Source organism: Dipodomys spectabilis, unplaced genomic scaffold, assembly GCF_019054845.1.
Source record: "Dipodomys spectabilis isolate Male_0828 unplaced genomic scaffold, ASM1905484v1 ptg000234l, whole genome shotgun sequence".
Classification (NCBI taxonomy): domain Eukaryota; kingdom Metazoa; phylum Chordata; class Mammalia; order Rodentia; family Heteromyidae; genus Dipodomys; species Dipodomys spectabilis.
The window spans coordinates 11228663-11243351 of record NW_024870911.1 but is presented as its reverse complement, the minus strand read 5'-3'; the positions used below and the strand labels follow the sequence as shown (position 1 = coordinate 11243351).

The 14689-nt window shown below is 41.3% G+C and overlaps 1 protein-coding gene across 1 annotated transcript in view; it reads left to right on the top strand.

Moving 5' to 3' along the window:
• The first annotated feature begins 1307 nt into the window (after positions 1-1307).
• The window catches only part of Hmga2 (high mobility group AT-hook 2), a 132242-nt gene continuing 118860 nt past the window's right edge, over positions 1308-14689 (top strand). The window contains exons 1-2 of the mRNA XM_042699131.1: positions 1308-1418; positions 4272-4358. Of these exons, the coding sequence (XP_042555065.1) occupies positions 1308-1418; positions 4272-4358 (198 nt within the window). The remainder of the gene's footprint in view (positions 1419-4271; positions 4359-14689) is intronic.

Here is a 14689-nt window from a genome sequence, read left to right as displayed (position 1 = left end):
GGCTGCCCTGCGCTCTTCCGACAAAGGTTTGGCTCCGCACCGTGGAGGCGCAGGTAAAGACCAAGCCCCGCAAAAACGTGGCACTAAGGCATTCATATTCTCGCGCCTTCCCAGGACAACCGCCCTGGGGTGACCTCCAGCGGCCAGAGGGGCGAGCCTGGCGGGGAGGAAGCTCCAGATCCTCCGTCCTGTCCCTTTAACCCAGCCGGCTGGCCACAAGCACGTGAGCGGGGCTCCGAGTGGCACCCGGGCGCCGCCGCCGCCCAGGCAGTTTGTATTTCGAACGCTGCCTCTGGCCCGAGGCCAGGCGCCTTGGCTCCGCGGTCCGCCTGGCCTCCCTCCTCCTCCTCCCTCCTCCTCCCCCTCCTCCATCTCATACTTTTCCTCTAGCGCAGCCCCCTCCCCTTTATCCGCCCACGATTAGAGGTGGGCACTCGATCCCGCCACCCCCTCCGCGAGCTCACACACTCATCCCACTGGAACCGCGGGGGCAGGAACTCAGAACACATCCAGCCCGGGGAGCGCGCGCGCTCCGTGCAAGACGCTGCAGCCAGCTCCCGGTCCTCTCCCGACTCCGCCGTGCCGCCGCCACCGGCTCCCGCCACCCGAGGAGGCGCGTGCCACCCACGGCTCGGTGCCTTGCTCGACCCGATCCCACCCTCCCTTTGCGTCTCTCTCCCTCTCTCTCTCTCTCTCTCTCTCTCTCTCTCTCCCTCTCTCTCTCTCTCTCTCTCTCTGTCTCTGCGGAGAAGGGTGGGAGGAAAGAGGAGGAGGAATTCTTTCCCCGCCTAACATTTCAAGGGACACAATTCACTCCCTGTCCCTTCCTTTCCCCAGCCACTGCCCAAGTGCTCCCAGTGCCCGCAACTCCTGATCCCCAACTCAGACAGGAGCCTCGCCAACTTCAGCCTCACTTTTCCTGCCTCGCTTGCTTCCCTACTCCTCCTCCTCCTCCTCCTCCTCTCGCCACCTCCACCAACACCGCTTCCAACCTCCACCTCCGCCACCCACCTATCCACCCGTCCACCACCACCACCACCACCACCACCGGCAGCGCCTCCTCCTCCTCCTCCTTTCTCCTTCTCCTTCTCTCTTTTTGGCAGCCGCCAGACGTCCGGTGGTGTGGATGGTGGCAGCGGCGGCCGCCTAAGCCAAGCAGCCTTCGCCGCAGCACGCCGGCTCGCGACCCTCCCATTGCCCGCGTCTCCACAGCCCTTTCACCCCCTTCTCCCGAAAGGTGCGCGGGGCACCCTCGGGGCGGCGGAGGCGAAGCGGCTGCAGCGGCGGTAGCGGCGGCGGGAGGCAGCATGAGCGCACGCGGAGAAGGCGCCGGGCAGCCGTCCACTTCAGCGCAGGGACAACCTGCCGCCCCGGCGCCGCAGAAGCGGGGACGCGGCCGACCCAGGAAGCAGCAGCAAGTCAGTACACGGGCGTGGTGGTGGCGGTGGTGGTGTGTGTGTGTGTTTGGAGGGGGGGGTAGCGCACCCCTTCTCTCCGAGGTCTCCACGAGGGTCCCCGGGATGCGGTGCGCCAGGCGATCGGAGCGCGGGAGCCCAGTGGTTGTGGCCGCCAAGCGCTGCCCGCGGGCCGGCGCGGGTGGGCGGGAGACCCAGTTCCAATGAGTGCGCCCTGCAGACTCCGGGCGCCCGCGCCCCTCGGGGTCGGGAGGGGGGCGCCGCCGGCTGCGGGGAGCTGGCGGGAGGTTACAGTCCGGCCAGAGCGTCCTCGGACTTTCGCTATTGTGCGATTCCCAGCGTGGCGCGGGGTCGCCGGGGGACTGCCTGCCCGCCCGCCCGCCTGCCCAGCGACCCGAGTCCCACACGCCCAAGTCCGCCGGCGCTTTTGTGAGCGCCTGGGAAAGGAATCGCCGGGGGGATTGGAGGGGCGTCCGGGCGGAGCGGGGGTGAAGGAGCTGCAGTCCCGGAGAGTTGGAGGGCTCCTTCTCCCCCTTCTTTCTGCTCCTTTTCGGGGGGAGGGGTGCAAGAGATTGGCGCGCCGCAGCCTCCCCCCCCCCACCCCCAACCCCGGGTGCTCTCGCTGAGTTCTCAGTGGCCCTGGGTTTCTCGCGCCCTTCCGACAAAGAACGAACGCGCCGGGACCCGCAGCCGAGTGCTCTTAGGGATCTTTAAATCCGCGCGGATTTCAATCCGAGGCGGCCGCGGGAAGGGGCTAACGGGAAACCTAGGCCCGCACCGGACGGGGTTAACCGGCTCCGCCACGGGCGCGTTGGAAGGAGTGTCCCAGAGAGTGTATGGTAACCAGAGTCACTTCCTCGCCAGGCGCCCCGTCCCCCCTTTTGCCCCAGGATCTGGAGCCTCAGAGTTACAGACATGAAAGGCTCTTCTCCAGGGCGAGGGTCTGGGGTGGGAGGGGGCGCGGGGGACCGGAGGGGACGATCGAGGGGCGCCCGAGACCCCGTGGAGTGGAGGGTTTTGTCTGCGGATGCAACCAATTAAGCGTGCAGCGGATTCTTGCGGGGCTGCGCGCAGCGCCCAGGGCGGGGGGATATGTGGGGGTCTGCTCACTGCAATTTCCAAACCTCGGCGGCGAGAGTTGGGAGACGGACCAGACTACTGAGAACCTCTAAATTACACTTCTCGTCTTTAAAAAAAAATAAATAAGTTCCCTTCTTTCTTTAGCCTTAACTCGCTTCCCTCATAGCAAATAGATCAGAAAAAGAATCCTAGAGTCTCAAAGCAGCCCTGGAGAAGGTGGAAATGTTGATCAATTCTGTTTGCCGGCCAGTGCATTTTAGAAAAACCGAGAGGGTTGTACCTTTTTGAAGTCATCAAAGGAAAACGAGCCAATCTAAAGGCCCCTGAGTTTTCCCGCTCAGAGCCGGCGACACTTTACACCGTGTTGGAATCCTGTTTTACACCTCCCAGGAAGTCTCCACTCTACCCTCCAACTTGTTTCCCACCCGCCACCCAGCTTTCCCTAACTACTAATTTCAGCCACCCACCCCCTTCTCGCCTCCAGGGGGGTGGGTGGGGGGGAGTATCGAAAAGAAATGCGGTGGGGATCTGGAGGTGGCTAGCGGTTCTTACCTTTGTAAGTTCAGAAAGAAAGAAAGAAAAGAAAGAAAAAAAGAAAAGAAAGAAAAAGAAAGAAAGAAAGAAAGAAAGAAAGAAAGAAAGAAAGAAAGAAAGAAAGAAAGAAAGAAAGAGTGTCCTGATGTGCTTGGATTGGAGTTTGCTAGCATCACACGGTAGGTTGTAAGCAACCCTAAGCAGGTTCTGTAAATAAGACCTGATTTTTTTTTCCCCATTGAAGATTTCAGGCGTTTTAATTAGTCTCGTTTAATCTCCAAATCTGAATGAAATGTGAGTAGACGATTCACGGGATAAATATTTAGGATCTGTCATATTAAACATCACGTTTTCTTAACCACTTGGACATTTACTGTTTGGCCTGGGAGCCATTTGAAAACTGCTAAACCTTTGGGTTTTGCAATTTCTCCTCCCAGATAACTTTCACCCCCGCATACACACACTTAACACTGAAGTTTTCCTTCAGTGCACTTCCCCCACATAAGAGTTTTCTTTAAGAGAAAGCTTTGAAAAAATGTTTATTTTTGTAAAAAGATATTTAAATTTCGACTAGAGACCATGCCTCCCTCTCCAAAAGGAAGTGGAGAATTGAAGCAATTATCTAGATAATTCAAGCAAAACCTCCCACCTCAGATTTACCATAATTATTTGGAGATTTTAGAGGGGACTGTAGCTATTTTGAACCCAAAAGTTGGATAATTGCTCCAATATTTCACTCAGAAAGTGTCGATTGAGTCTTAATCGACCCAGAATGTGGATATAAGTGATAATGGACAGCCATCTTTTCAATATGGAAGTTTGTTGAAACATCTACGATGTTAAGATTCTAGTCCTGTTTGAAACGATAGTTAGCATTTTTACAAAAAAAGGAGTGTTCTATAAATTGCCAAATGCATATCATGTAAACTTTATATTAAAATTATGTATATATGACTTTCTCATGCAACGTTTTCACACTTTGCTATCAGTTTACTTTTACCCTGGAATCTAGTTTTTGTTTGTAAAATAGTTTCCGCTTTGGACTTTTGGATTGAAAATATATGGTCGTTTCCCCTTTCTGTAAACCCTATTCTCACCATCCATCTATTTGGGAACTGAATGAATAGACTCTAATAGCTCTGTTGAGCAGCCCATGCTGAAAATACAGCTAAAGAGTCAGGGTCAATTTCTTTCAGACCATCTTGCCACAACATCATTTTTTTTTTCTCCCTCCACAATTAGGAGCCAACTTGTGAGCCCTCTCCTAAGAGACCCAGGGGAAGACCTAAAGGCAGCAAAAACAAGAGTCCCTCTAAAGCAGCTCAAAAGGTGAGAATTCCCAAGATCTCCTAACTTAGTCAATGACTGCAGCTACCTCCCTGTGATGTCCTCATTCTAAATCTACACCTCAGTGTCTGCCCACATGAATTTCCAACTTTTCACATTAGATAACAGCTAACCATTTTTCTATGTTGATGTTTAGCATACACAAAAATAGAGTGTTTTGAACAAACAAAAAGCCCCACCAAATAATATGGTCTTTAAAAAGAGGCTGGAGGGATGAGAAGGGAAGAGGTGAGGGGATTGGGGGAGTGGTGGAAATGAAATAATTAACATCTGTACCAATCAGGAAACAGGTAAAACAAGTCAGAGCTGTTGATTTTGGCTGATGGTGGCTTTGTTTTTGGAATTTCCTCTGTAAAATAATAGAGATTCATTCAAATTATGCTTATTTACATGACTACTACAAACTAAGTTCTCCAAATCAATAAAATCAAGTACTTTGCCAAAATGGATGATAATTAAAAGTATGTTCAATTATGAGACACTGGCAAAAATGTTTAATGAAATTTAGAACTTTCAATGTAATAATAAAGTATACTGTTTGATTTATAATAAAGCAGCAATAGAGTCTACCATAATCTCAAGACCCTTTCCATGAAGTGTCATTACCTAAGTTGGGCAAGGAGAAATTTGAAAAATGCATATTTGAAAACACAGAATAGAACCCAATGATATTTTGTGTTCAGTGTTGTTCTGAGCCAATTTTAAATTACAGTCTAAAATAATTTCATATGAGCAAACAGGAAACATCTCAGGTTCACTGTAAGTATAGAAAAGTGAAGGTGAATATAAAGTTACTTTCTTTGGTTTTATAAAAAATTGGGAGAATTTACATTTTATTTGTAGGCATATATATTAGGTGACAACAAAAGTTCAAAAATTAGAAATACATTTTTGATGTTTTTAGAAATATACCATTTAAAGTATTTGTTAAAAAAAGACTATTCTCATTTTGGGGCAGGGGTGGGGACTAATGTTATGTGTGTCTCCTGTGACTGTAGCCACTAACCATATTATATAACCATTTATTTAGGAAGTAACTATGGGTTCTATTTTATTTTTAACAGTTTTGAACACAGTTGAAAGATTATATTTCTCTCATATTTAAATTTAACTTTTTCTTAGAGCTTAGATTTATGTTAGATTTATTCATATTTAATCAATAAACTTTAAAGTGTCTCTAAAATTATAATATAGAACCTAAAATTTTTCCTATAAATATTATCTGTTTGCTACATTTTACCCCTGGTTTATAAATTAACTAAAAAGGACTAATTTGGCCAAGGAATTCTTGTATGTTGAGCAAGTATGGAATTTATTTAAATTTGCTCTTAGATATTCAAAGGAATATATTGGTAGGTAGCTAATAAACACTTAATCTATGAGATATTGCTCTGAGAATGCATCATTATAATATTTCCTGGAAAGAAATTTGCAAAGTGCACCATAAATAAACAATTTGAAACTTAACAGAAAAAAAGAAAAATGAATTAACTTCCAGATTTAATTTTATCTCTTTTCTTTGAATGAATAGATAGAATTGATTGCATCCTGGTCTCTTCATTGAAAACAGTTTACCCTGAACCAAAAGCATCTCTATTGACAAAAAGAAAGCTGAGACTTGTGCCTCATTTACACCCAAAGCAGAGCAACAAGAAAGTTGATCTGTTCCCAAGTAATGTTTGATTTTCAGTGACTTTAGTAATAGGCCTTTTGCAAATGACCCTAGTAGGCGACTCCTCTACCTGATAATGCTTACTGTGTGTGCTTATATTAGTACAGTTTCCACAACACAAGCACATTCTCCTCCCCAAAGAAGTCTTTTCCTGAAATTGTTCACTCTTATAGGCATAATTATTTCATATTCATATTCTTTTAATAAATATGAATACATACATTTGCCCATATAACTGCTGTTTTACTTCAGTTCTATAAATTATGCTTCATTTGGAGAAGACAATACATTGCCAAATAATGAATGACATTGATAAATTGTTCATGGCATGTATACACCTAAGGCATTTTCACTTTCAAGTCAGTTTTTATTGAGTATAGTACCACCCCATATAAACATGATTATCAAACTTATACTTCTTTGTCAAATATCTGAGCAAAGCATAGTTCTATTATGAGTTTCAATCGTAAATCTTTGTAGAAATACCCTACGAGACTGACCAGAATATATATGCAAAGTCTTCTATGATTAATATATTAGGTATTTTCCTGGACATTAGGATTTGTCACAATAAGAAATACAATATAAAAACTAGTAAGTAAATGAGAGAAAAGACTCTAAAATTAGAGAGAATGCAATGTGACATATATTAAGTTTAGAGTCCTCATGATCTTGTGTGTTGAAGACTTCTTGGAATACTTTAAAAATTTTTTTAACTAAGTTTATGTTTGGGCTCAACAACTAGCCTTGGGACATTTGAAAGCAAAACGACTTGTTAGAAAATAACCAGTGTGAAACTTCACAATGCACACAGAATATTCCAAAACGAAGTGGCAACTACTAATTACTCATCAGTTTAATTTCAGACTACACTCAATAGAAAATTGATTTATGGAGCATGTAAAACAACCGAGTTTATAAATACATAATTTGCTATTCTTGGAATCTATGGAAGAGAAGATAATCATTCTTCTATTAAAACTAATTCCCATGGATGACTCTAATGTGGGAATTCTTACCATTCCTGAAAACTCCCAATGTGAATACTGAAAATTTGCCCTGAATCAATTTCCTATTGTTACTTTAATAAAAGATTTTTTTCTGAGTATATAACTTACTTGTGTGTGTATTTGTATCATTTTATTCATTTTTCCCACTTAACATGCATTTTTTATTATAGTGATGATGTACAATTATTCATTTTTTAGTTTGAGATTCACCCTTGACCATTTGTTTCTTAATTTCTCTTCCATTTAGTTTTGTTTTCCTTTTATGGAATATTTTATATTTCACACTTTCTATATGTGGAGAGGAAGATAAATCATGTTTTGTTGATTGTTGTTGTGAGAGAATGGTGGAGGGGTGATCACTAATTCTTCCATGTTTAAGGTCACAAGTCAAATTCTTTTTTAAGTTTCAAGTCAACTCTCACTGAAACACTTCTAGGAAAAAGTATTTTTCTGAGGGAGAGTTAAACTTTAATAGAAAGAAAACACAAAAAAGATATCAGCTATGAGAAAAGTTATTTTTTCATGGTATAGATTGGGTTGACCTTCCTTTTAGCTTTAGGTATAAATGACCAGATCTACAGAGCAAAATTCAGAATGGAAATCCTATCTCGGTAAAGTATGTATACTTCAAATATTGTGTTTGGAATGAACAGTTCATTCTTATCTTCAAAAAGAAGTCCTAACCTGAATCAATGAATGCCCTGAATCATTTACAATCCTAGAAAGGTGATTTTTCCCCCCTCTTAAATTGTTACCGATACCAGTCACAGCTATTTTAGGAAGAGTATGTGTTTTACTCTTTATTTCAGATAAATCTCAGAAGAACATAGCTTATGTAAAGTTGGACTTTCTTTAGAGTGTAGTAGGCCCATCGAAGGAGGCCAAAGGCCTTTATCATCAACTATGTTGGGCACAGGCATCCTTAAGTTGTGCATGATCATGCAATTTCTGTCTATATTTCTACAGTTCTAGTGTGATTTAGATTGATTGCTTGTGTTCCAGTGATCAGGTAAGTTCCATTTTGGGATTCAGAGCCTTACTGGGAATGTACAAATGGATTCAAGCAGGTGGAAGGAAGGAAATAAAGTCTAACTATTTTCCATTATCTTGATATGTTAGGCAGATTTCTTAAACAATTGACTCTTAAAAAAAAAAAAAAAAAAAGCACTTCATTTTGCCAGGAAGGACTAACCCTTATTTAATGCATGGGTAAATTGAATCTGGTAATGCCTTCAAACCATCATAGATTACCATCCAAATATAGAAGATTCAAATACACAGGAATTCTTTTATGTAGTAATTTTGTGTCAGGGGACCCAAAGTTCTAACTCTCTGGAAACTATCATTCCTCTGAACCCTTTCATCAAAAGCCCCTCATTACTTTGGCTGACCTACATCCTTGGCTCATTTTTATCTCTGAGTCTCAGCAGATCATTTTGCTGAGGAGATGGAATATATCAGATTGGTATTCTGTTGCATTTCAGGTCTTTCTTGGGAGTAGATGGATGCAGAAGAGCATTTTATGCCAGTTAAGTCATTCAAACCTGTCTTGTCTTGTTAGTTGACTTTCTGCAGTTTCTGGAGCTCATCTTAGAACCACTTGGCTTGGTACAAGTGTGGGAACTAAATTTCACCATCTTAGATGCTACAGTTTTACTTCATGAATCTTTCTCCTGTCAATCAGGAGAAAAGGATGAACAGAGAACTGAGTATTGCTTGGATTATTGCTTGATTTTATTTTGCTGCAAATATACTAAACGTCTGGGGAAGAGCAGGCAGTACCAGGGTTTGAACTCAGAGCCTTTCACTCTTGCTTTGCTATTTACACTCAGGGTTGCACTCTACCACTTGAACCATACCTCCATTTCTAGTCTTTTGGTGGCTGAATGGAGATAAGAGTCTCCTAAATTTTCCTGTTCAGGTTGGCTTCCAACTGTTATCCTCAGATCTCAGCTTCCTAAATAGCAAGCATTACAGGCATGAGCTACCAGCACCTGGCCAACTAAACAATTTTGAATGACATGTTGTGTTTGATCTATTGAGAGTAGTGGAATAATATAACCATTTGCTTTGCTTTAGGATAGTGCAGGAACAGTTTGCTCAGGAAGTATGTTTCATTTATTTTCACTTTCATGTTATGTTCAGTGATAAGAATTGAACCCAGGGACTTGTGCATGCTAGGCAAGCAGTCTACCACTGAACTGTACGCCAGCTGCCAGCTCTTCCCTGTCAACTCTTGCATCATTGCTACTGAAGTTGTTATTGTCCCCCCATACCCCTCCCATCCCCCACCTCCATCCCTGGTCCTGGGCCTTGAAATCAGGGTCTGTGTGTTGTCCCTGAAGTCTTCTGTTCAAGGCTAGCACTCTACTACTTTGAGCCACAGCATCATGTCCAGTTTTCTGGTGGTTAATTGGAGATAAGAGTCTTAAGGACTTTTCCTGTTTGGGCTGGCTTTGAATTGTAGTCCTCAGATCTCAGCCTCCTGAGTATCTAGGATGACAGGTGTGAGCTGCTGGTGCCTGGTGCCAGTTACAAAAGAAGTAGAGGGATGATTTAAAGGTGTCTCCAACTTTGAAAATGTGATTTCTTGCCTTATTGGCCTTGGTTTTCAGTTAGTGTTTATTACTGGAAAACAGTCAGATGCAAAATAATGAAATGAGAATTAATAATAAGGGCTTCCTTGGGTAAGTTAAGCCTAACATACAATGGAGGATGGAATTTACTTCTATTTCTTATTTAAAAGTATACATTGTGAGAACACTTTGTTACTTCAAGACAAGAAAATGGTTATATGTAACATTTGGAAACCCACAAGACTGGATTATCAAAAAGGTAAAAAGTGAATCTACTAAGCCTGATTGATTTGTCTAGTTGATTCTGATGCTAGTGTACACTGGTTTATACTGCATATACATATATTCATATTGGACTGGGCCAATTAGCTAGTACAATATACTATATTTAGGTCTATGTAGGTCCTTAAAAGGTACATGAAGACAAAACAAGGCATCATCATATGCAAAAGTTTTTTTCTAGTTCCTTTCCTTTTTGTTTTCTGATTGATTTGGAGGAAGGGGATGCATCCTTCATGTATCATCTGTCACAGCAGGTATATGATCTAATTCTAACATTTAGAATTGCAAAACAGTAGCTATCTAAATTTGATCTTAAAGTTAGGATTGAATTATTCTTAGCTATAAGAACATGGAAAATCTTTTACTTTTAATTAAAATCATCTGATTTATATCCTGGAAAGTTTTGTCTTTTTAAAAATTTGCCCAAATCAGTCCAATTTTCTAAGAGATGATCTCCCCACAGAGGACACACTTTATTTCCTGCCTTGACATTAGATTATCAGTTCCACCACTTATGAGCATGGGCTGGTCACTTTTTCTCCCATGAAGTGGGAAACGAGAAGTAATGGCTTTCTTGTTAAACGTAACTATGCTCAGAAAATCATTATGGCGACTTACAGAATTGGTAGATACATGTTTTGAGAGTAGCATTCTAAAATAAGAAGAGGGAGAAGAAACTATATTTTGATGACCTACTAAATGCTACAGTGGCCTTGTCCAGTATTTTCCATATTTATTAACTACATTAATCTTCCATGGTGATTGTTGTGATCTTCTTTCCATAAATGAGAAATCTGTACTCAAAATTGTAAATAGTGACATGTCAAATGTTCAACTCTGGTAATTGGTGGCACCTGGATTTCAATTCAGTTCTAATTCTAAACCTGATTCCTCTTCCACTACAGAGTGCTTTTTCTGTGTAAAATATTTGCTACAAGGTAGATTTCTGTTATCTCCAGACCTGATATACAGATTGGAGGTTAAAATTTGGAAAACTTTTGAGATACTGTGCTCTACCAACATGTGAAGGACATAGAAACGTGTCATCTGCCACTGATTCCCACAGACAAGCATATGGCTTATAAATTACAGCAGCCCAGAAGTTTTCATATTGGTTTGGTGAGAGATCTTTAAGAAGTGATTTTTTTTCAAGTTTTGCCCAACTCCAGACTTCTGATATAAGAGGGAAGAAGATATAAAACACAAATACCAATGTTTCTCCTTTTATCTTTGCCATTCATACCCTTTCTCCTTCCAGTCCTCCTTTCTTTCTTTCCTTCCTTTCTTCTCCTTTTTTTCATTCCATCTTTTTGGAAGTATGTAGTGAACATCTTTGTCACTAGATATTAGTGCTAAACACAATCTTCAAATTCAAGAGAGATAGTTGCTAGATGAGTTTCTCTGATTAAGTTATTTTTAGATGCAGAGTATATTTAAGAGTTTAGTATATTTAAGAGTATAGAAGAGCTTCTTAGAGAAAGATGTATATTTCTCATGTAATATTCTTCCTCAGCTTTAGTCATTTGCTTCTATTTATAAATTTAAGTATACAGTTGTGAATCTGACTTAAAAAAAAAGTGTCAATGAAGACAAGTAAGGAAGAAATAGCACTTTTAACAAGACATGATGCTAGCATACCAGCATATGAATACTAGCATAATAGTGTTGACATTAGTCTGAATTCCTTCTCTCTCGCTCTCTCTCCATCCATCTCTCCCTCTCTTTCTCTTGTTCCTCCCTCTATAAAAGAGGTAAATAATTATGTTTCAATTATACATGGGTTTATTGAATCCAAATACTATCCTGTCCCAGGAAAACCAAATATACAAGCCTATAGTATTATATATGTTGATATGTTAAAACAAAACAAGTGCCCTAAATGTTTTGTTTGTCTTCTTTGAAAATCAAGACTCTGAGAGCATTAAACATGGGAGAACAAAGTTAAGGTAGTATTTTTCAATATGTAAAAATCCCAAGTCTCCAGCATTTTGGTTTACAAACCCAAATCCCAACTGGTTTTGCAGCCTTTGTGAAGTTTGATTAGAATGATTAAATGGGTTTTAAAGAACAATGTAAACCTCCCAGGTTGAGGCCACACAGCCCAGCCAACGTGTTTCTTCTAGATGCCCTCTGAGAAGAGGGTTTCAGTTTACATGGAACACTGGCCTCTGAGACCAGAGAGCAAGTTTGCTTTTAGCAAGTCTGTGTGATAATCATGATATTGAACCTGTTAGTCAATGGTATGGCTTTTATTCCTCAATAGGCTTTTTGTACATGAGATGCTCATTAAAAAGTCACCTTATTTGCTGACTTTCTCTTTGAGAGATTTGTTTTCCCCTGGCTTTGAAATGTAGTGAAACCCTTTTTGAGAAAAATCCTCTCTCTTCAGTAGATTTTTAGATACACCTGGATCACATCATGGTCCCTGAAACATAACAACTGTACAGACTAACCTAGTGGAACAACATTAGCTTTAATGACAATAGGCACCATCCTCCAACTACAGCTATGATGCTCATTTCCATTAGACAACAACTTCTGTCTTCCCCATTCCTATTCACTATGGGATGAGCCAAACAATCTTACTGTTGTTCTCAAAGATCACATCACATACTGCTTTTCTACCAGGATATTTTGTATAGATTTAAATTTACTCTGCATAATCATTCTACTCAAGGGAACAGATGAATGGTGATGGAGTATTTGTGCATTAATGGATCTGCCTGCCAGAGGGACTAACTTGAAGGAAAACTTTCCTTTAAGGGTTTAATTTTGTTAAAAGTCATAGAACATTTATGAGCATCTCATTGGTGGAGGGCACTTACAATCACCTTGACGTCTCCTCTCAAGAGAAGTTACCTGCACTTTTACAGATGAAATTGGATGGAAGTTCCTAGGGACCTACTCAACATCATTAATACAAAATGGCAGGGCAGAGATTAGGATCTATGCTTTCCATAGTAGACTCTGTTCCTTCAGGGACATTTCCCTCCCTCCATGAGACAGGTCTCTGAAAGGCACTGTGGTGTGTTGGACCCTCCTGGCTTTCCCTTACTTCAATTCATGTTCTAATGTTCTAATGACAAAAGGTGATGCAGTACACCAACTCTGACCGTAAGTAGTTTATTGATGAAGACATTCAAAACTAATGAACAATTCACAGGACCCACTTGACCGTTACATACAGGTCCTAAAAGCCAGGAGATTTCCTTTTGTCCTGGGAAAGCAGCTGAATCAGTTACAGTTTGAGTTTGCTAAACTGCTTTCTCTAGTAACAGATGCTCCTACACTAAGAAGAGGTAGCATTGTTAAAGTAACAGCCCAGCCACAGTCTTTGGTATTAAACAGAACTGGGGTCAAATGTTAGTTTTGTGTGTGACCTGGAATTAGTCATTTAACATTTCTTAGAAGAATAGACTTAGCTTCTCATCTACAAAATAAAAGAAATAATAATGCCCACTTTTCAGGCTGCTGTAAGGTTTGAAGTGACACATGTGACTGACTTAACCCAGTGTCTGGGGTATTTTAAATGCTTAATAAATTTGATCTAACATTACAACCAAATAGAGTTTGGGTTAATTCACAGAACTATTACATTTTAAAGGCAGATGTCTATCTATCTATCTATCTATCTATCTATCTATCTATCTATCTATCTATCTATCTATCTATCTCTGTCTTATCTACCTACCTATCAATCCATCTATCTACCTACCATCTATGGCATATATGTGTACATATTTGAGATATGTAGTATGATATAAACTATTATTTATGTTATTTATCTCTTTTTACTGGGAAGATTGAAATGAAAAAAAGGAAAGTATTTGGTTATATTGTTATAACTGTCACAATAGCTCAATTTAAGTTTTTGTTGTTGTTTTGTATATGCTGGTCTTGGAGCTTGAACTCAGGGCCTGGGCACTGTTTTGTTTTGTTTTGCTGAAAGCTAGTGCTCTACCACTTTAACCACAGCTCCACTTCCAGCTTTTTGGTGGTAAATTGGAGATAAGAGTCTTGTGGAATTTTTTTCCTGGGCTGGCCTTGAATTGGGATTCTCAAATCTCAGCCTCTTGAGTAGCTAAGATTAAGCCTGTACTCAGTACCAGTGACACTGATACAGTATCACTGCATCAGGTAGTCACTAGCTCTAAATCTAAGGGATGGGAAGGGGAAACAAAGGAGGAGGCAACAATGTTTGATAAGAAATGTACTCATTACCTTGCCCATGTAATTTATAACCCCTCTGTATGGTATTTTCACACACACACAAAAAGTACAAAAAAAGAAAAAAAAAGATGGTTTGTACTGTATACAAATAAAAAAATTGAATAAATGTTAGAAGAATCTGAAAAGACGTTTCACAAAAAAGAAACTTCAATAGCCACATGTATATTAAAATTAGTCAACCCCAGAATCAGTCACAAAAAAAGCCACAACAAATGTGTGTGTGTGTGTGTGTGTGTGTGTGTGTGTGTGTGTGTGTTTGTTTGTGTTTTTTTTTTTTTTTTGCCAGTCGTGGTGCCTGAACTCTGGGCCTGAGCACTGTCCCTCAGCAATTCAGCTCAAGGCTAGCACTCTACCACTCAAGCCAGAGTGACACTTCCGGCTTTTTCTGCTTATGTGGTACTAAGGAATCGAACCCAGGGCTTCATGCATGCAAGGCAAGCAGTCTACCACTGAGCCACCTTCCCAGCCCCAACAAATGTGATCAACAAAACGGCAAGAATTTAAAAAAAAGTAAAATACAAACAAGTTATTCTGATATAAGTT